The sequence below is a fragment of the Balearica regulorum genome, chromosome 6, assembly GCF_011004875.1.
Source record: "Balearica regulorum gibbericeps isolate bBalReg1 chromosome 6, bBalReg1.pri, whole genome shotgun sequence".
In the NCBI taxonomy this organism is placed as follows: domain Eukaryota; kingdom Metazoa; phylum Chordata; class Aves; order Gruiformes; family Gruidae; genus Balearica; species Balearica regulorum.
In genome coordinates, this window is record NC_046189.1 from 43,144,491 (window position 1) to 43,166,894 (window position 22,404).

Below are 22,404 nucleotides of genomic sequence, written 5' to 3' on the forward strand. Positions count from 1 at the left end.
AACAAAACAGCAAATCAACAAAAGCGATGATAAAATTCCAAAAACAACAATAAAAAACTTGAGACACATACAAGTGAGAAAAATTCTAAGTGAAATACCATGGAAAGTAAAATAAGCTGAAGGAAACGTTAAGTCTATAGCAGTAATTTAAAAAGTCTACAACAAACAACCATGACAAAAGGAGGCCCTGGCACAGGTTGCCCAGAGAAGCTGTGGCTGCCCCTGGCTCCCTGGCAGTGTTCAAGGCCAGGCTGGATGGGGCTTTGGGCAACCTGGGCTAGTGGAGGGTGTCCCTGCCCATGGCAGGGGTGGCACTGGGTGGGCTGGGACGTCCCTGCCCACCCAAACCATTCTATGACTCTATGATTCTAAAACAAGAAGGAATGAAGACAGGGCAACCTGGATGAGGGCTGACTAAGGTGATGGCAGTTTCCACCAGAGTGAGATGGGACAGCAGTCAATCAAACAGCAACCCCTCGTTATAGGTAATTTTCTTCCCTTAGTCACTCCCTTCCTCCTTTTCGCCTGACTTACACGACGCTCTCACGCTGCAGCGCCGCAGTCGATGTTCCTCCTGCGCTGCTGCCACAGCCCGGCGCTGCAGGCCGCCCAGCGCCGCGCTCCCTGTCAGAACACAGCCCCCCTCAGCCGCCGCGCCCCCACCGCCCCCCCGGAGAGCTCCGCCCCCCGGCCCGCCCGCCGCTCACCTCCACAGGAGCCGCCCCCGCCCGCCCCGCCCCGCCCTCAGCCGCACGAGAGGGCTGCTGCGCGGGCTGTCGCGCGCTGCTGCGGTTCTTCACCCTGCCATGGTGCGGAGGCGGCGGGTGTCGCCGTTCCCGCCGCTGGGCCGCCGCCCCCCCGCAGGTAGGTGCGGGGCCGCGGCCTGAGGGGCGCTCCTGCTCCGCGGCGGCCGCTCTTGGGGCGGGCCGCGGTATCCGCCGGCAGCCCCGCCGCGGGCAGAGGGAAGCTGGCCGTGGCCAAGGACCGCCGTGCGGCGGCGGCCCTGCGGGCAGCTTGGCGGGTCCTCGAGGGGGCGCGGCCGCCGAAATGAGCCGTCCCGGACAGACGCGGCCCCGGGTAGCGCCTGACACTCGCGGAGCCGCCCGGGACGGGCTGCCCTGCCCCGCCCCGCCGCAGCCGGCGCTCCCGCACCTGCGGGCTCCTGGTCTGCCCCTCCCGAGGCCCCAGTGGCTGCGGAGCGGCGCCGGCAGCGAGGGCTCGGCGGGACGGCAGCGGTGGGCGCCGAGCCGTGGGGGCTGCCCCGTCCCCTTCTGCCGGCGCCGTGTTCCAGTCTTGTTCCTCGCCTCCTGCTGTAACGCGAAAAACTTCCCCCCCCTTTCCCCTTGGCGTTCTTGATCCGACAAACGGTGTCTTCGAGTAGAGGCTGGCGAGCGTTCAGCGTGTACTCTAACCGCTGCTCTGCGTGGGTTTGAAGAGTTTTTAAATGCGTGCGGGCTGTAATCGGCTCCTGTGCTTGCCTGTTTGGTAATGGGGTCTCAAAAGACAGAGCTAGCCTTCGTACTTTTGTTTCCCACACGTGTGGGGTACTCACACAGAGCTGCTCTGGGTTTAGCCTTTAGAACTGCTGTACAGTCGCTGCTTAGCCCAGGACAATTGGGGTTCCCCCTCTAGTTTATCAGGAGCAGTTACTGCCTGAAGAGCACAAGGCATAACTTGTCTCATTGTACCCCTAAAACCTGTTTTGTTTTCTTGAAAGCTTTTTTTTTTTTAAGCATGCTTTTATATGAATTTGTGATATAAGTAATTTCACTTGTTTCTAGCCTTTTCCTGGATTTTTTTGGTCTGTGTGTGTGGTGGGGATGGTTGAGTTGCACATGAAAGGGCCTTTAAACCACTACAGTCAGTGGCCTAGTGTGGGTACTGGTGGTTTTGCAGTTTGCATGACAGTAAACTGCATCTTGGTGAGGCTGGTCTGTCACTGCAGTGGAGGTGACCATCTCTGGCAGAGGAGTGGGGGTGGCAGGAATAAGTTGTTTCAACTATGCACTTAGCGAACAAAGCAAGCTGAAGGTGGACACCTTTATTCTGACCATAGTATCCTTGGGATTCAACAGAGCTCAGTGCCTTTGTCTTCAGTTTGGGTTTGGATTTTTGATTGGGGTTTTTTTTTGGGGGGGTTGGGGGAAGAGAGGCATTCTCTCTTTCTTTAAAAATATATCATGTTTTAAATATGGAAGTTACTAAAGATTTTAGCATTTAGTTCTTCACTGTTAGATTATATGGCTTATAGGGCACTTGAAAAATAAAAAAATTGAACTCTATATTAAAACTTTGACATATTTCTTAATTGCTGTGAAAAAAACAAATTACAAAACAGCTTTCTGATGCATTCCAGAAGCATCCATATTTAACTCTTCCACTACCATGGATGTGTATGAGCAGGTTTGACAGCAGCTACTAGCAGGTATTTTCAAGTCAGTGAAAAGATCGAAATAAGTCCTGCATTATTTCTAATCACTATAAATCACTTTCTTCTGTGGGCATGTTGATAGTAGACGCAATTCCTGATTGGCCACGTAGTGTTTAAATATCTTCATCCATTTTGGGTATCTCTCTCCTTCCCACCCAACACCCCAGCTCGTGCTTTTTGTAAAGCTTCATAGTGTTAAAATGTTCTTGTGTCCGGATCTCTTCACCCTGCTAAATTAAAACTATTAAAAATGCTTGTATCTAGAAATCACCGGTCCTGCATGTCGGTGTTTAGTGAAGGTCGCAAACCAAAAGTCATGGATCTAGGTTCAGTTACGGTTTTTTATCTACTCCCAAAATTTTAGTTGGGTTCCCACTTGCAGTTTGACTCATTCCTAAAAAGCCCAAAAAATCTAAGCACATAATAAGCTGTGGAAGAATACTTGGGATAACTTGGTGTTCTGGATGAACTTGTTAGAAAGGGAGCATGACGTCAAGAAGACATCAGTCTAAGATCTTGAAATATTCCAGGGGTTTTTGTGGTTTGTTTTTGTTTTTTCTAATCCTTTGTCATTCTTGTTTAAAGATGCCTCTCATGTTATCTCCTACTACTAAGACAAGAGTTTCATACCTTGTGAGCTGAGGGTATTTAGAATTTTGATGCTCTTTATTGATAGATAGTTGGAATTGGTTGACACTTCCATTTCAGAGACTTTTCATTTTGCAATCAGACTCCCAAAAGAATTTGGTTCAGTCTAGATCTCTAGTGTACTTGCAGCTGTAAGATTGCTAGGCTATTCATTGCTGCTTATACAGTGGTATAATTAACTGTATGTATGCAATTTAAAAATGAAAATCCAAGTCTAGATATTGCAGAACTCTAGCACTGTAAGGCTGCTTTGGACATGACTCAAGGAGAATTCTTGTTTCTAAAACTAAACCTGCAACCAGGAAAAACAAGGTGAGTAGTCAGATTTGATAGAAAATAAGTGTTAGTTACAGATGGACACATCTCCCCCGAAAGTGGACAAATACATTTCACGTGCTATTTAGCTGATTAATTCTTAAAACTTTTCTCCATTCCCTGTCCACTCCCTCCCCAAAATACTTGAGCTGAAAACTCTAGTCTTGATTATTCATGATAAGAATAGGAACCTTGCTGTAAGATGAAGCAACTCCTTCAAAATAAGGAGAAATAATGAGTTTGGTCATTCTTATTCTCACAGTTTTAAAACTTAAAATACTCTCATGAACAGGGAGAAAGTATTTCTTTCAACAAGATGTTTTAGATAAGTTTACGTGTTGTTTGCTCAGAATTGAATTTTCTGACATGCCTCAGGACTTAAATTGTTATTGTTAAGTCATCTGTAGCTCAATTAGTGCTAATTGGTTTTGTGATTGGCAGATATCTTAATAAAATGTAATTAAACATGTTAGAACACAAGTACAAGATAAGTATGCAGCTGGTTCTTATCTGCATTATTAGGTTTATTCTAGAGTACCTGGAGCAAATCATGAAACCTTTATTGCTGTTAGTGACATTGCTCAAAAACCTGAAAGTGTTTAGAGGTTTGGTTTTGTTTTGCTTTTTTATTTTTAAAATGGAAGCTCTTACATCTGAAATATATGTTAATATGCATTCTTCCCCCATAATAAGGTGTTAAGTTTTAATATAGTTAGCAGTGACCAAACCCCCTCTGACTTTGATTACAGTATTTGGGAATTGATTCGATTATGCCATGACATAGAAGTTTAAAGTCTTTGTTGGATCTGTTTGATTTACTTCTGTGTATATGTGTGTTTAAAAGTGAAGCATAAATATTGAAAGATGATTTCTTGTTAACAATTATTGGGGGTGTAATTAATTTTTCCTTCTCTAAGTGTACATAATGTGGTACATAATTCTGTAGATCTCTCTACATAAATTATATTTTCTTCTTGCAGTCAAAGCTGGAGGTATGAGAGTGTCTAAAAAGCAAGAAAATGGACCTGTTGAAAAAAATGCTAAACCTCCAGGAAAAGAAAAGACCAGGTATTGCACTGCAGGGCTTGTTTCCCCGCCCCATAGTTAAAGTTCATAGTTAATGGGCTGAAGGTTGAAAGCAAAGACAACTCTTAATCTCTGAGGGGTTTAATTCTTAAATTAACTTGTGCAATTTATAGATAAAACGCAACTTTGAGGTAATTGTCAACTTAAAAAATAAACAAAAAAACGAACCCAAAAAACCTCAAACAAAACAACAAAACATAACCCGCCCTTCAATTTCGAAACGTAAGGACAATGCCTTGCAAAGAAAAAGGCTGAATCTCTTCTCTATTGTCATGTGTTATGGAACAGAAATTAAACTAATGTGTTGCCTACCTGTACCTAATAAAGTAATAGTCAGTTTCCAGTGAAATACAAATGAATTTTAGGCTGTCCTCATTCAGAAGGAAATTAAATCCACATTTGCTACCACCCCACCCCTGCCAAAAGTGTATTATCTCCTGTATAGACTATATCTCGTATTTCAATCTGAAATCTAATTTGGCTTTTTCTGTTTTCTACTTCATAAAATTACTCAAGCTATTTTGCCCACAAATGAAGGCGTGCTTCTACTTTTGAATAAGGTAGCAGTGACTGGTTGAAGTGGTCATCAAAACAAATATTTTCTCAGCTTTTTCAAAGGAGGACTGAATGTTTTTCTAAAATACATGCACTTTTCCTAAATATCACTTAACAAAAAGTTGACCAATATAAGGATAAGACGGTAAAATTTTAATATTTTAATGACTTGTGGTGTTTCTGAAATTGCATTAGAGTCCAAATCCTAAACAGAACACAGTCCCTAAATAGGATTTAGACACTCAGGTTTTTGCTTCTATTGTGATTTTAAACTTTCTCAGTGGCCACCCAATTTAGATGCTCCCTATCTTACCACATACCTTCTTTTTTGCACAAAAAGTTCCCTTTAAGAGCCTGCTAGTTTTGGGGGGCATATCTAAAACTACATAGTTATTGCAGAGTATCTAGCACCCCGTCATCAGTGTTGTCACATTCAGAAACTAGTCAGTGTGATGCTAAGGTTATGTTCAAAGGAGCCTGATCCAGTGATTTGCTCTTGGAACACATCTGCTGTGTCCTGATAGCTATGACCTTGCTGCGCAAAGAAGTGGTGTACATATCCTCCTCTCTGTGATGATTGGGATATGTGAGGAAATGGAAGACCTGAATTTTAGCCTCTTGTCAGCTAAAAATAGTACATATCTTGCTGTGTCACTTGCCTTCACCAGTGAGCTAGATGCCTCCTGTTGAAGTTTCATAGAAAAAAGACTCATAGAAAAAGACTTGAGATTTGTGGGGATAAGACAAAATGTAATGACTGAAGTACTGTGTTTGGGGAGATGGATCTAAAATTCCACTTGGCATTGTAACTTTTGTGCATTTAATACCTTTATTCCTTTTGTCAGTGTTCAAAATGTGTTAGTTGAGACTGGAACTTGGATATTCTTCTCTAACAAGTGCTCCTGCACCTAGTGTACGCTTTTTTCTAGCCCTCTAAAACATGACATTTTTGCTGCTTATTGGTCTAGCTCCGAGAGGGGAGCACAGTCTGGTCTTGTAGACTCTTGAGAGCAGGAGATGAGGGGTTTGTTCCCTTTAGGATGAGAACAGTCTGGAATTCATTGTTCCCTTGGAAACTGTTGAGCATTACTTTATTAGATTTGGGTAGGAAACACACCTGTTGTTGCTTTAAATGTGACTTTGTTATCTTGCAATGAAAAAGTACTCATGATAGCTTGCTAAAGAGGCCTGTCCAAACTGGGAGCAGCTCTAAAATCATGTCTTTATTAAAGCATATCTTGGAATTATCCTGAAAGCTGTGAATTCCTCCTTCCACTGCTGGGGACTTAGGGACATCAGTTACTTTTTACCTATAAGAAAGGAGCCACTCATACTACAGAGTTTCTGTAGTACCCAGGTAGCCATTTAAAAAGCCTGGATTACACAGGATAGGTAAGCGGTCCAGGTGACTTTGTTCCAATTTCCACTTTTTTTTCCATACTGACATTTAAGTTGCCTATATTACTTTTGATGAACAGATTTACCTCTGGTGTTTCTGAATATCTGTAATTGCTGTCAAGAAGGCCTTTTTAGTTGAATGTCTGTGTGTACATTGCAATCATAGTATCAGGGTGTCTGACAGTAATCTAGTAATGCAATGAAATAGATTATTTTGCCAGGAGGGAAAGCTTGTGACTAGACTGACAGCTGAACTCAGTTTTTGGACCAAAATGTGATTTTATTTTTTGCCTCTAAAATGTTGTAATTGGCTGGATAACTTTTAAATTAACTGCGTTTAGCCATATTTAACACTGACATATTGACACTATTTCTTGGCAGGCTACAGAAATCACCACTGTAGGTTTTTGTGTGTGTTTTTCTCCTCACTGGCTTGGAGGACACTAACCCAAAATATAATTTTTGGAACAAAGCTGAGCCAGTAACACTGACTTCTTTCCTGTTTACTAGTTCTTTGTGCCAGAATCAATGGTTACTCAACATAGTATGCACACCTTGTAGGGATGATGGATTTCATTGTCAGGTTGCAATCACAGAAGTCAGAACTTTGTGAAGTAGTTTATTAGCTGTCATATACAGACTTCTTGCTTTTTAAGTTTCTGATTCAGGTGAGATTATCTGAGAGGCTCAAAGTCACTGTCATAGCTTAAAGTGGCTACTCAGAGCTGAGATTGGTCTTGGCAGGAGCTGAGCTTTGAGATTTAGTTCTAAATCACAAAAGCATGCTTGCTCTAAAGTTGCCACGTAATAGATGGCATAATAGAATGTAATGCATCATGTTAATAACTAGAAGCCTGCTTGACGGTTTTCTGACAATACATTACATTTGGCTATACCTCAGCACTTAAGAGCAATTATTCAAAGTTTGGTGTGTTCTTGAGGTTTTGTTGTTGTTTTTTAATAACTTGGGGGTTTTGATTTTTCTGGAGTGAAAAGGTTTTTATTTTCATTGATTTCCGGTTGTCTGGGTGTAATTTTGCTGCTGTCTTTTCCATAGTTATCTGATGGCATAAAGAGATCTCGAATAACTTATATGTCTCAGTGTGGCAAACTGTATTGATCGCTAAATTGAAATTTCAGTAGGAAATGTGTCTTGCTTGATCCACAGAATCATTAACTTAAAGCAGTATCTGCTTTTTCAAGAGTGACATTTAAGGTATCTGGTTCCATGTGTAAGGGTAATACACAGACTGCAGGAATTCCTACAGACTGCCTAGACCTCCCTCCTGGGGCAGGGGCAGACCTGCCTACAAAAGGTGTGCCAGGCAGAGCACCTCCTACAGCGGTGGCTGAGCCGCAGGAGGTGGTGAGAAGGCTGGGTAACACCAGCGAGGCTGAGAAGGAGTTTGATAGCTGGTTCCAAGTGTAGTTTGTAGTGGACCCACAGCCCGTGGCCAGACAGCCAAAAACTCCCCTGCCGGTGCACATAGAAGGGAGGAGGAGCCAATAATGCAGAAGAATGGAAACTTATGACAGCAAGGCCCAGCAGGAGGAAGAGACTTCCCCCAAAGCCTGAGGTGCCTTTGCAGAACCACTTCACCGCTCTGCAGATGGAAGAGGAAAGACCCACCACATGACGAGAAATGCTGGAGCTGAGTAAGGCAGCCTGATCTGCTCCCTGAATAACCAGCACAACTAAGAAAAGGTGACAGGTCATAGCAGTTGTTGACTCTCTTCTGAGAGGTACAGGGGCACCCATCTGCTGATCTGATGCACCCTGTAGAGAGGGGTGCTGCTGTCCAGGGGCTTGGATTGGGGATGTCTAAAAGGTCCTCCTTGGAGACTACCAAGCCTTGTACACTCCGCTGACTGTTATCCGCTGCTGTTGTTTCACGTGGGCACCAGTGGTACAGCCAGGAGCAGTCTGAGGAGCATCAAGAAGTGTTACAGGGCCCTGGGAGCAGCAGTAAGGGACTTGAGCACAAGTAGGTTTTTTTCATCAATCCTCCTGGTCAAAGGGAAGGGGTTTGAAAGGGCCAGTCAAATCTGGCAAGTCAACAAATGGTTGACTGGTGCCACAGCCAGGGGTTTGGCTACTTAGACCATGGGACTTTGAGAAACCTGGTCTACTGGGGGGGAAGCCCGTCTGCCAGGGAAGAGGAAGAGCATCTTTAGTCAGAGGCTTGCCAAGCTGGTGAAGAGTGCTTTAAACTAAAGCTGCCAGGGGAGGGGAGCCTCAGTTCAATCCCACTCCTACCAGTTTGATGCCAGCGCCAACAGTAGATGCCCAGAGCTGGGAGAAGGATCACAGGTCAGCAGGGGAGCACCTGAAATGTTACACAAAGGAATTCCAGCCAGTCAGCTTCATTCAGGGCCCAACTGAAATGCCTCTATGCAAGTGCACTAGCATGGGGAACAAACGAGGAGTTGGAGACATGCGCATGCTTGCGGGGCTGTGATCTTACTGACATCATGGAGACTTGGTGGGATGGCTGCTATGGCTGGAGTGTTGGAATAGAACGATACAGGATCTTTAGGAAGGACAGCCAGGGGAGACAAGGAGGGGGTGTCACCCTCTATGTCAATGACCAGCTGGAGTGCATGGAGCTCCATCTGGGGATGGATGAGGAGCTGACCAAGAGCTTATGGGTCAGGATTAAAGGGAGGGCAGGGATAGATCACATCATAGTGACAGTCTGCTACAGGCCACCCAACCAGGAAGACCAAACAGGTGAGGCCCTCTATAGACAGATGGGAGGAGCCTCATGTTCAGAAGCCCTGGTCCTCATGGAGGACTTCAGCCACCCTGACATCTGTTGGAGGGACAACGCAGCAGAGCATAAGCAATCCAGGAGGTTCCTGGAATGCATTGATGATAACTTCCTTCTCCAAGTGACAGAGGAGCCAATGAGGAGAGGTGCTATGCTGGACCTTGTTCTCACCAACAAGCAGGGGCTGATGGGGAATGTGAAGCTCAAGGGCAGCCTTGGCTGCAGTGACCACAAAATGGTGGAGTTCAAGATCCTCAGGACAGCGAGGAGGGTGCACAGCAAGCTCACTACCCTAGACTTCAGGAGAGCAGATTTTGGCCTCTACAGGGATCTTCTTGGTAGAGTACCATGGGACAAAGTCCTGGAGGGAGGAGGGGCCCAAGACAGATGGTTAGTATTCAAGGGTCACCTCCTCCAAGCTCAGGAGCGATGCATCCCAACAAGGAGGAAGTCAGGCAAAAACACCAGGAGGCCCACATGGATGAACAAGGAGCTCCTGGGCAAACTCAAACACAAAAAGGAAGCCTACAGAGGCTGGAAGCAAGGGCAGGTAGCCTGGGAGGAATTGAGCAGCCAGGGATCTGGTTAGGAAAGCTAAAGCCCTGATAGAATTAAATCTGGCCATGGATGTCAAGGGCAACAAGAAAAGCTTCTATAGGTACATCAGTGATAAAAAGATGAGGGGAAAATGTGGGCCCCCTTTGGAATGCTACGGGAGAGATAGTTACCCAGGATATGGAGAAGGCTGAGGTATTCAACGACTTTTTTGCCTTAGTCTTCACCAGCAAGTGCTCTAGCCACACTGCCCAAGTGGCAGAAGGCAAAGGCAAAGACTCAAAGAATGAAGAACCACCCACTGTAGGAGAGGATCAGGTTTGAGACTGTCTAAGGAGCCTGAAGGTGCACAAGTCCATGGGACCTAATGAGATGCATCCACAGGTCCTGAGGGAATTGGCGGATGAAGTTGCTAAGCCACTCTCCATCATACTTGACAAGTTGTGGCAGTCTGATGAAGTTCCCACTGAGTGGAAAAGGGGAAACATAACCCCCATTTTTAAGAAGGGAAAAAAGGAAGACCCAGGGAACTACAGGCTGGTCAGCCTCTCACCTCTGTACCCAGCAAAATCATGGAGCAGATCCTGCTGGAAACTATGCTCAGGCACATGGAAAATAAGGAGGTGATTGGTGACAGCCAGCATGGCTTCACTAAGGGCAAATGGTGCCTGACAAATTTGGTGGCCTTCTACGACGAGGTTACAGTGTTGGTGGATAAGGGAAGTGCAACTGATGTCATCTACCTGGACTTGTGCAAAGCATTTGACACTGTGCTGCACCACATCCTTGTATCTAAATTGGAGAGACATGGATTTGACAGATGGACTACTTGGTGGATGAAGAATTGGCTGGACGGTTGCACTCAAGAGTTGCGGTCAACAGCTTGATACCCAAGTGGAGATCAGTGACGAGTGGCATTCCTCAGGGGTCAGTACTGGGACTGGCACTGTTTTAACATCTTTGTCAGTGGCCTGCACAGCAGGATCAATTGCACCCTCAGCAAGTTTGCCGACAACACCGAGCTGTGTGGTGGGTCGACACGCTGGAGGGAAGGGATGCCGTCCAGAGGGACCTGGACAGGCTGGAGAGGTGGGCCCGTGTGAACCTCGTGAAGTTCAACAAGGCCAAGTGCAAGGTCCTGCACATGGGTCAGGCAATCCCAAGCACAACTACAGGCTGGGTGGAGAATGGTTTAAGAGCAGCCCAGAGGAGAAGGACTTGGGGGTGTTGGTTGGTGAGAAACTCAACGTGAGCCAGCAATGCACGTTTACAGCCCAGAAAGCCAACTGTGTCCTGGGCTGCATCAAAAGAGGTGTGACCAGAAGGTCAAGGGAGGTGATCCTGCCCTGCTGCTCTGCTGTGGTGAGACCCCCCCCTGCAGTACTGCGTCCAGCTCTGGGGGCCCCAGGACAAGAAGGACATGGAGCTGTTGGAGCAAGTCTAGAGGAGGCCATGGAGATGATGTGAGGGCTGGAGCACCTCTACTATGGAGACAGGCTGAGAGAGTTGGGGTTGTTCAGCCTGGAGAAGAGGAGGCTGCGGGGAGACCTTAGAGCCCCTTCCAGTCCCTGAAGAGGCTCCAGGAAAGCTGGAGAGGGGCTGGTGACAAGGGCAAGGAGTGACAGGCCAAAGGGAATGGCCTGAAGCTGCAGGAGGGGAGATGGAGATGGGATGTGAGGCAGAAATCCTTCCCTGTGAGGGTGCTGAGGCCCTGGCAGAGGTTGCCCAGAGAAGCTGTGGCTGCCCCTGGCTCCTTGGCAGTGTTCAAGGCCAGGTTGGATGGGGCTTTGGGCAACCTGGGCTAGTGGAGGGTGTCTCTGCCCGTGGCAGGGAGGTTGTAACTAGATTGGCTTTGAGGTCCCTTCCAACCCAAACCATTCTAGAATTCTATGAATAATGATTTTTCTCGACTCTATTTTATGTTACACAGGTGTCACTGCAGATATTGTATCAGAAGAACATGCAATCCACTGTTCTTCCTGTTGCTACACTAAATTATTTCATATCCACAGATTGTTTATTTGTGTAATATTGGTAACATGGCTGTTCTTCATTGGAATATGAAGAAGTTAATGGGATCATCTTACGTAAAAAGTTCTTGCTTGACAAATGGCTGCTGTCAAAGCAAACATTCACCAAAAGCAGAGGGGGAATTTTTTTCATATGTCTAGATTGGAATCAAGAAAATTACAAAGTTAAATTTTGTAGTTCTGGATATCAGTGCTCAGCCTCTGTGAAGCTGCTCCACAGTGTACAAAAAAACCCCTTTTGAGATATTTAAGGATATTTTAGATATAGATTTTTGTGTAAAACTGTATCTAAATAAAACAGTCCACAACACAGATTTTGCATTGTTCTATCCTGAGGCAGCATATCTTTTTAATATTATATAGTCTGTAATGTGTTTAAAGGATTTAGCTCCAAAACCTGAATGTCTATTACAAAATGTTGTACATTAAGTCTGGAAAATGAATGATAAGTGTTTGTGTGAGATGGAAGTGCTAAATACTTTCTTCTTTTGCTTTACAGTGCTATTGCCAGTTTTTCAAAAACTCAGAACATGGGTGTCTTGCTAGCAGGTGTGCTGAGCAAAGTAAGTACATCTGGAAGAACAAGATATATGTTTGTCAGGGCTTCTCCATAAAGCTAAGCTTAAAGAAAATCAAAGTTAATTTTCCTTAAACTGCTGTCATCTGACATGTGTAGATTTGTCATCTACTGCTAAACATCCTTGAGAGTATCTATTTCTTAGCAGTTGTGTGGCTAAAATGCTAGATGGCTAAAAAGTAACTAGCCTTCCCTCCTTATTCTGCTATGTTTGGTTCCATTCCTATTTAACATTAATTAGCCCCAGGGTAGTTATGTATACCTGTTACAGAAATGTACAGCAAGATATCAAGATGTGTCCTTTTTTAAAGTGGTACATTGAATTAGATTTATTGAAATGTGGGGAAGAATTATCAGTGACATAGTATGTGGCAGAGCTGGGATTACAACCCAGAACAAAACCTAGTCTTCAGTTCTTTATCCCACTGTGGAAATAGCTTTAACTTCTGTAAGGGTCCAAAGTAGAGAAGTGAAAAGATAGCTTCTTGAAGGAGGTGGGCAGTGCCACTGACAGGTGCCCAGTGGACGCCGAGATGGTAAGCTCATGTCAAGCCACTGTAAGTGATCCCCGAGACAACTGGCACAGCATATAGGGGTAGGACAAGGGGTAATGGGTTTAAGCTGAAGGAGGGTAGATCTAGATTAGATGTTAGAAAGAAATTCCTTACTGTTAGAGTGGTGAGGCCCTCACACAGGTTGCCCAGAGAAGCTGTGGCTGCCCCTGGCTCCCTGGCAGTGTTCAAGGCCAGGTTGGATGGGGCTTTGGGCAACCTGGGCTAGTGGAGGGTGTCCCTGCCCATGGCAGGGGGTGGCACTGGATGGGCTGTGAGGTCCTTTCCCACCCAAACCGTTCTATGATTCTATATTCTACTGTTGCCGCATATGCAGCTATTTCACCTGAGGCCCGACATTAGATAGTCAGGCATCTTCTTGACTTCTCCCCTGGAAGTACTATGAGATCACTTAAAATTTTGTGCTGCAGAGCTCTTGAATGGACCCTTCTATTCGTTGTTATGCTTACAGCTCCTGTCCAGTATCTCTTGCTAGGCTGAGTTCTGCAGACTCTTACACTACACTTTACAAGAACTGATTTAACAAGCAGCTTTTTAATTTGTATGCTAATCTGAAGATCTGACAGTTATCATCTATTTTTCATACATTTGCAGTCTTTAGATTCTGAAGCATACAAGAGTTCCTCATCCATAGAGCTTGGTAAAACATCAGTTGCATCATTTCAACATAAGCCTTTCATCAACAGATGTGATTATAGCTTTAGTATGTAGATCTTGAATTTTTGCTTAGACTTGTTTAAGGAGAACAGATACAACTCATCCTGTTTCTCTCCCACTTGTCCCCATCGCCTCTGTTCTGACCTACCATTTCCTTGTCCTGTTGGTTTCCAGAATCTCATACATGAAGCTTCCTCAGTAGTTTAGAAAGTGATAATTAGATAGTGTAATAATGATTTTGAATCTAGGAAAGTAAGAATTTGAAGTAACTTACTGTTAACCCTGGCATATGATTATTTGCTCTGCTTTCCTTATCTTGACAGCTTGTTCTATGAACTACTAAAAAAGAGAGGAAAAAAAAGTCAATAGTTCACTGAAGGTAGCCAGGCTAATAGCACTTTGAAAACAGAAATTGTAATTTGTGTATGTGCTGTCCATGAGTCACCATGAGTTTTAGGTATTGATCATTTGAACTTTTTGTGGAGTTAAGTTTTACTACCATTTTTAAACTACTCTCATATGATGGAATTTAGGAAGATAATAACAGAAAAGCTGTATTCTATCACAACTTCCCCCCCCCCCCCCCCCTTTAATATTTCAGATGAGCCACAGAATTCATGCAGCAGCATTACAAGTGGCTCACCAAAAGCCGCAGCCTGCCTTGGAGAAGTTCATACTGCCTAAAAGAATTTACATTATTCAACAGCCACGGAAATGTTAAGACACTCATTAAAATACTCATGTTTACTTAAAAGAGAGTCTCTATTCTAAGTAGCACTCAGCACACTACGGTAAAATGATCAAAATTGGTGTGCCTTGTATCTTACTGTATTTCTGTTACTGTCAATAAAATACTTTATAAGAGGAGTTACTAAATGTCCTCGGGATTTATTAAAATACGGCTTCTGTCTAACCTTGTTTTACTAGTGTACAGTAATTACTCAGTGCCAAGAAGTCATCTGACACCGTCACTTACTGTGTGAATTTTGACTGAAGTACTGGAAATTGTCAGCCCTCTTTTCATTTTTATTTTTTTAATTTAACAATAGCAAAGCTGAAGTGAACATGATCCAAAGGAAGCAGGGCATGACTGAAAGGCATGGTTTTTGTTTTCATTTAGGTTGAGGTGTTCCATGCTGAATGTATGCCTTAGGCTTACTGCATAATAAGAAACTTCAGAAAGTCCTGGGAAAGATTTCCATGGAGTGGAAAATATGTTTGTTTCCCCCCTCCCCCCCTGCATTTCCTTCTGTAAGGAAATCCAGCTCCTCTGCAGAGATCCCTCTGCTGGCATCCAGACAGTAGGAAGAACCAAGTAAAAAACAGAGAGAGTGTGTGTGCGCGCGCGCACGCGCGTGTGCGTGTGTGAACGAACCCCTTTGGGGTGGGGAGGATGAGTGAAGGAGGTACCTGACTTGGGGTTGAACCTCTGGGATGAGAGGGCAGATAGGAGGGAGGAGTCGAGGTACAGAGAATGCAGTGATTTGCGTATGGATTTTAAGGTTGGGATGGTGGAATGGGATATGAGACTGAGCATGGACTGTAAGGGATCGGGCTTAATAATGGAGAGGAGCAATTGTAAATACAAGTACAGGAAGGATCCTTGAGCCCTGCCTGCTTATACTGTCAGCAAAAGATAATAGAAGCCAGTCAGTTCTGCCCAGTCCAGAGGGTCATACTCTCCTACTGGTGCCAGTTGGCTGGGTAGCTCAGCTGATGTCTTGCTCTGAATTTAATTCTGCTGGGACTGTTTTGGTTTTGTTTTTAAGTTAGTGATTGCAGATGAATATGCCACTGAAGTTGCAGTCAAGAAGTCCAAATAGACTTAATATCAAAAGTGATGCATGAAAATGTTTATGTTGTCAGTGAGGTTTCTTTTTTTATAGTGCGCTTTCCACATGACTATAGTGGAAATCTATTACAAACATATCAAACACACTCCTCCTTAAATAGAGGGATCCTAGGTGGGTTACCCAGAATTAGTGTTACCATTTAACATGAATATCTGCTTCATTTCATCCATCCATCCATAAAAATGTAAATAGCTTTGCATGTTGATTAAAGATTAAGTTATAATCACAGGAGGTGGTGATTAGTAGTATGTGCAATAAATAATTTGGTTACACCTTGAGTAAGTGGGAAAAATTCAAATAGTGCTGCTCCTGTGAAGATGACTGTGGTTTTTGCCCTCATATTCCTTAACTGACAGGTAGCTACTTGTAAAATATTGTCATTGTTACCCTGGGCAACAACAGCAATGTATGGATACTGAAGTTGTAGGTACGGGATTTGGAAAGCAGCTAGTTCTGCTTTTACATCACGTATAGCACTTTCCACTCCCCAGGCTGACTGTATATAAATGAATATCAATATGAATGTAAATGATGAAACATGATTTGTTCAAGTTGTCCATCATGTGGGAAATGATTACTCACGCTATCAAGACCAAAAATAGCACTGTGCACTCTAACATGTCATGCTCCATACAGAAAGAATATTAGTAAAATGTTTATAGTTCTAATCTTTATCCTTTTTGTTTCTGAAGAAAATCAATGGCTAGTAAAAAATTACAGGATCTGATTCTGTGGGCCTTTCTGAACGTTACTTTCTATGAAGTAATCTGCTTCTGAAAATTTATTTATATTCTGTCCAAGGATTTAATGGAAAATGAGATCTTGTAGGAAAAAGATTGTCTTTTCCGGGGTTGTACACAGCCTTGCCCTGAATGTTAGATTAACCAGACACCCAAGTGTTCTCGCCTGTTTGTGCTTAACATGTACCTGCGTGGAGAAACCGTTTGAACACCCTTTCCTGGTGCCGGGAAGGGAAGGGACGTATCCTGGCACACCGTAGAAACGGGTAACTGTGGTAAGTTGCACCCTGCTGAGAGGAGTTATTTACATACTATAGGGAATGGAGATACTTGGGATCCTTATTTCTGTCCTACATCCCTAGAGCGGTTGGAAACCTTACTCTCCTAGCAGTGTGCAAATCGCTCAGTGGAATTTGACTTGTTATTGCAGTTGTGTAAACACCCGTGTTGTGATGTAACATTATTCGCTGCCCCTTGCAGCAGTGTTAAACCGAAGGATCTGATTACCCTTCTGTTAGTTCCTTATTTGATTTTGCAGTTTGTTTATTTGTTTTTTTAAAATGAATGCTATATAAACTGTTTAAAGTACTGTGTTCAGGGTAAGGATGGTGTACTCAGTGTAGAAGGTAACTATAGGAAATTACTTTTGTGACATAAATCGGGTAGTCATACAGTCATTGCTTATGGATGTAATAGTTCTGTTTAAAAGGTCCTGTATACTACTCTGTGCAGTGCACATTTAGCAAGTTCAATACTATATAGATGCATCAAGTTCTGGAAGTATAGTGTCTACTGTATCAGCAGATGGGAGTTATGCAGCATAGGCTCAGCGTACGCTTCTGAGAAGCATCAGTCCTGGAAAAATGAATCCACACATGTACAGAATGGACCTGGAGCAGTGGTATGGTAGTTCCAAACAGCCTAGCAGAAAACCTGATTTAATGTTGTGGTGGGTTGACCCTGGCCAGGTGCCCACCGAAGCCACTCTATCGCTCTCTCTCCTCAACTGGACAGGGGAGAGAAAATGTAACAAGGCTCGTGGGTCGAGATAAGGACAGGGAGAGATCACTCACTAATTACCATCACAGGCAAAACAGCCTCAACTTAGAAAAAAATTAATCCAATTTATTACCAAGAAAACAGAGTAGAGCAATGAGAGAGAAAACCAAATCTTAAAACACCTCCCCGGACCCTTCCCTTCTTCCCGGGCTCAATTTTTACTCCCCAATTCTCTCCCTCCTCCCGCCCCAGTGGCACAGGGGGATGGGGAATGGGGGTTGTGGGGTCCCTCCCACAGGAGACAGTCCCCCACGAACTTCTGCAATGTGGGTCCTTCCCATGGGCTGCAGTTCTTCATGAACTGCTCCAGCGTGGGTCCCTCCCATGGGGTGCAGACCTTCAGGAGCAAACTGCTCCAGCGTGGGTCCCCCACAGGGTCACAAGTCCTGCCAGCAAACCTGCTCTGCTGTGGGCTCCTCTCTCCATGGGTCCACAGGTCCTGCCAGGCGCTTGCTCCAGCGTGGGCTTCCCACAGGGCCACAGCCTCCTTCAAGTGCCTCCACCTGCTCCGGCGTGGGGTCCTCCAGGGGCTGCAGGTGGAATCTCTACACCCCCTCATCCTTCCTCCATGGGCTGCAGGGGGACAGCCTGCTTCACCATGGTCTTCACCACGGGCTGCAGGGGGATCTCTGCTCCGGTGTCTGGAGCATCTCCTGCCCCTCCTCCTGCACTGACCTTGGTGTCTGCAGAGTTTCTCACATCTTCTCACTCCTCTCTCTGGCTGCAAAAGCTGCCACTTCTTTTTTTTCCTTAAGTGTGTTATCACAGAGGTGCTACCGCTGTCACTGATTGCCTTGGCCAGCGGCGGGTCCGTCTTGGAGCCGGCTGGCATTGGCTCTATCAGACACAGGGGAAGCTTCTGGCAGCTTCTCACAGAAGCCACCCCTGTAGCCCCCCCCAAAACCTTGCCATGCAAACCCAAAACAGATGTAAAGTATCTCCCATGTGCAAAATTTTCAGGTCTAAAAAGGGGACCTAACAAGAAGTCAGGAGGTCTAATTTTGATAAACTGTTTCATGGTTTTACTAAATGCAAAGCAAGCTCCTCTTCTGCTGTAACACGTCTTCTGGAGCAAGAAATCCTGGCAACTGAGCTATTTAATTTCCTGCTTCTGGAGGATGTTGTCCCCTGTGGTGGTATTACAAGTAGTGCTTCATACTTGCTTTTTGTGTCAATAGCACTTAGTAGCCTTTGGAGTGAATCTGAAAGATTTGTATGGAGGACAAACTAAACTCTTCTGTATAATTCAGCACATTCTATAATTAAGAGCACTCCCTTTTCAACCAAGTCAGTCTTTTACTCACCTGTTGTATTTTGACGTGTGCACCGTCAGGTACGTTATTTTCTCCAATTTATTTCTATTTATTAAGGTGTCCTGCTTATAATGCTATTCTTAATAACAGGAGCTAAACAGGAAACTAAAACTGTATTTTGAAGTTCTAAATAATAGACAACTTAGTTTTTCATGTTTGTGCCTTCCATTCTGTGCGTCATTTTAGTTTGTGTTTGCACCATCATTCATGATATTATGATGAATTGGTTGTGTCTTCTGTTTCAGGGAGTTTATTTCAAGTCTTAATTTAGTACTTTGCGTTCATTATTTAAATATTAACTACAGCTAAATTCAGAACATAAGGAACAAATACAGTTGGTTTGCTAGAAAAATCAAAACCTTGCAGGAAGCCTATTTTCAGGCTTCTTGAGCGTTACCACAAATGATGCAGGCATTCAACAAGAATGGCAAGTTTTTTCAGGAAATTATTTTTTCTGTCAATCTTTATTTCATCATTCTGATGGACACAATGTTGGTTCATATGCAGTTGTTTTTAATCTGTAGACCTCAAAACACCTTACAGAGATGAGAATGATTGAAGCCAAACAGATTTCAGTAAATGTTGATCGGTTCAACATATTGGTCAACTTGACAACGTCACACAGTCTGTTTGATGGCCTGAGGAAGACATACATGCTTTGCTGGACTTCTCTGCAGGGATGAATTTCCTCTTGGGCAAGGAAGAGTCTCTGCCTTTAAGCAGCTGACACTCCCAAGTCGGGTGGTGCTCAACAGAGCTATTTGGGAATTTGGCAGCATGCAACTTTGAACTGGTCTGGAATGAACTACGCTATATGCTGTTAAGTGTACAGACTGAGGCCTGAATTGAGAGTATGCCATTTCTGACTTTTGCGTGAAACTGCTGCAGATGAAATGGCAAAGAAATGACACATGGCAAATCTGGGAAGTTACAATAAGACAGAACTATAACAAAAGACTTAAATAAATATTAACTGTTGTTTAAAGCCTGCATCCCTTCCAAGGTGTACTTGTTCAGCCTGTTCCTCTAAGTAGGAGGAGCACAGATTTGCAAATCGTTTCAAGCACAGTAACCTCTCCCTGGTGTACAAAACCCCAAAGTGCTGGTAACTGGTACACACGTAAGCACAAGCATTTACTGAGCTCATCTTTGGTTTCAGTGGTAGAGGAGTGTATTTCTACGATGGTAAAAAAAAAAAAAAAAAAAAATCCTTGCTATGCCAGCATTCTGCAGAATACGTTACTGGACCAGGCATGTATGTTTTCAGTAAACTCCAAAGGCAGTTGGACTTCCCTGGTGAAACCGGTCATAGTTTTCCTTTATTCAGCAAAACCATGCAGAGAACAATGATTCAACATAATGGCATGTTTGTTATTCCTGTCAAACTTGGCCAAGGATTCTACTCCTGGCCATTATTCCACTCTTGCTGAATTTTAATGGAAAACTTTTAGATAATTTTAGTAATAAATTTCAGTCTAGCATTTCATTTATAACAGGATACCAATGTTTAGTTCATTCTTCAATTGCAGGACTACTAAAATTCTGAAGTCTGAGTATTGCTGCCTCTCCACCTAAGAGAGACTCTCCAACTAACAGAGACTCTCCAGTTGTTTGCTAACATTTAAGATTTTATGGAGGTTTATGACACACATCAAGAGGAGCTTAAGACATTTCAATATTTCTTAATTATGATGTGTATACTACTTTTGCCACAAGAGGTTGCTATATGCCTACAGCTTATTCAGGGTCTGCCAGCTGAGCTAACCTCAGAAAACACAGCTATTTTCTTACAAGGAAGTATATTTTAATCCGCTGAAAAAGTTTCAAAGAAAAAAAATAATAGATTAGTTTATGAAAGCATCATTTGGTATTTCACAGAGGGCATGACTCCCTGGAAGTTGTAAAGATACAAAGGGCATAACTTGGTGGTATCTGCTTATCCTTCCTACACTCTCTCTGTTCATAGCTGTAGTCAATTAGAAATGAAACACAGAACAAGGAACAGGGTGAAGAGCATGTTATATTGGTATCAGGTAAATTTAGATGGTTAATTAAGATTTGCTGGTTTTGTAGATGCTTTCATAGTATGTTTCTAAATGTGGTCATTTCAGAACAAATTAATTGCTTAATGAACCAGGCAAGATTGAAAAGCTGGATACAGCATTTCATATTCAACAGTTACGTATAAAGGGTTGAAATTTTTCAATGGCCTTCACTTATACACAGTGCTTTTCTCTTGTATTTTGGGTTTACTTCTGGTGATTAATTCAGAAGCTACTTTTTATATAAAGTGAATCATTAAGACTTTTCCTAAGATACTGTAAAAAATGTTTTATATAATAGTTGCACAATATGTATACCAAAATAGAACAGTCACTAAAATGAAGACTTTAAAATTTTAATCCAACCTTCTACTTTCATTGTTCATAACTTCCTTAAATTCCTTCTAGTTTAAATTTTCCATATTTGGTATGTTTTTTAAAGTTCAAGAGTTGGAGCAAATTCTGAGCTATCTTTAAGCTACACAAGCCTGAAATACTTGTTCTTTGTATGTTACTATCAAGACACATCAAAAACAATGAAAAGCAAGATCATCTATTAAACAAACACCTGACATTGAAAACTTTTAACTTGGTTTATTCTATGGATCTCAGCCTTAAAAAGTAAAACAAATCAAAAAGCCCAATTTAGAATGAGATGGTTTTGTTGGAGCTGTTCACAGATGCCAGTCAAAACTGGGTAGGCACACAATTGCTCATCCACAGTGTGTATGCATTCAAACAAAAGTTTTTTGCGGTTTCTAAAGACAGTACTTTAAAATATGTTACGAAGAGCCCTCCAATTATGTTGAAAACTCTAGCTGCTAGTCCTTTAGTAGCAGCCTAAAATTGGCCATGCTGCCTTGAATTGTAATGAAAAAAAACAAAAAAAAAGGGGGGGGGGGGGGGGGGGGGGGGGGAAGGCAGGGGGTGACAGAATGTCCCAAAGCTCTGCAGGCCTTGGCTGTAAGGAATTTAGAAATTTGGCTGGCAAAATTGGATATACTGCATGCATCTGCTGTTTTAAATGCATATACTGTTCTAAACTAATAAGCTCACACTTCACAAGTTGAAGAACCTTAAGTGTGAAGCCAGTAGGGATGGCAGAATGATAATTAGTCAGATTTTTAAATTTTTTTTTTTAATCAACCCTACTTTTCCTTGCAAAAGGAGAAAAAAAAGGACTACTCACCTCTGGTATTTTTCCCAGCTCACGTACAATCTTTCAGCAGCCTGATGTATGCATTGCATCAAACACTGCCAGTGAAGCACAAAGTGTTTTGCTTTTACGGCTCACTGATTGAAAACAAATTCTCATTTTAAAGAACAGTCCCTAATATTTGTAATAAAAATGTGAAAGAACACTGTTTTCACTATGTTTTGGTTCCAGCTTGGTGGGACAAAAAAATCCCTGTTCCTGAGAAGGACCTCAGTAGCGCTCATCTTTTCACCAGTGTGCTTACAGAGCTGAACTGTAGTGACTGACGAACTCCATTAGGTCTCTTTTGAGACAGTCTTTCCCAGCAGAATCTTCAGAAACATAAATTAATACTGTATGTCAGACCTAAGGCTGCAGAAGTATAATGAAAAAATACACTAGTGAAACAGCACAAATTATTAGCCATAAGCACAGGTCTCCTTACTTTCATGACTTTTCATCAGATAGATGTTTCTAGTGCTTCCAGCTTTTCAAGACATCAATTGGTTATTCTTTTAAATATTTTTGTTACATCCTGTGGATTGCCAAAGTATAAGGTGTTATAAGGCATTATTTCCTACAAATCACAATAATTTTTGATGAATTG

General features: G+C 43.2%; 1 protein-coding gene across 1 annotated transcript; it reads left to right on the forward strand.

Moving 5' to 3' along the window:
* Positions 1 to 740: 740 nt before the first annotated feature.
* Positions 741 to 21,183, forward strand: DAPL1 (death associated protein like 1). Its single transcript, XM_075757416.1, has 4 exons — positions 741 to 864; positions 4,375 to 4,462; positions 12,289 to 12,352; positions 19,085 to 21,183. Exons 1-4 carry the CDS (start codon positions 807 to 809, stop codon positions 19,241 to 19,243), a joined length of 369 nt encoding a protein of 122 aa, XP_075613531.1. The 5' UTR covers positions 741 to 806; the 3' UTR covers positions 19,244 to 21,183.
* The last annotated feature ends 1,221 nt before the right edge of the window (positions 21,184 to 22,404 follow it).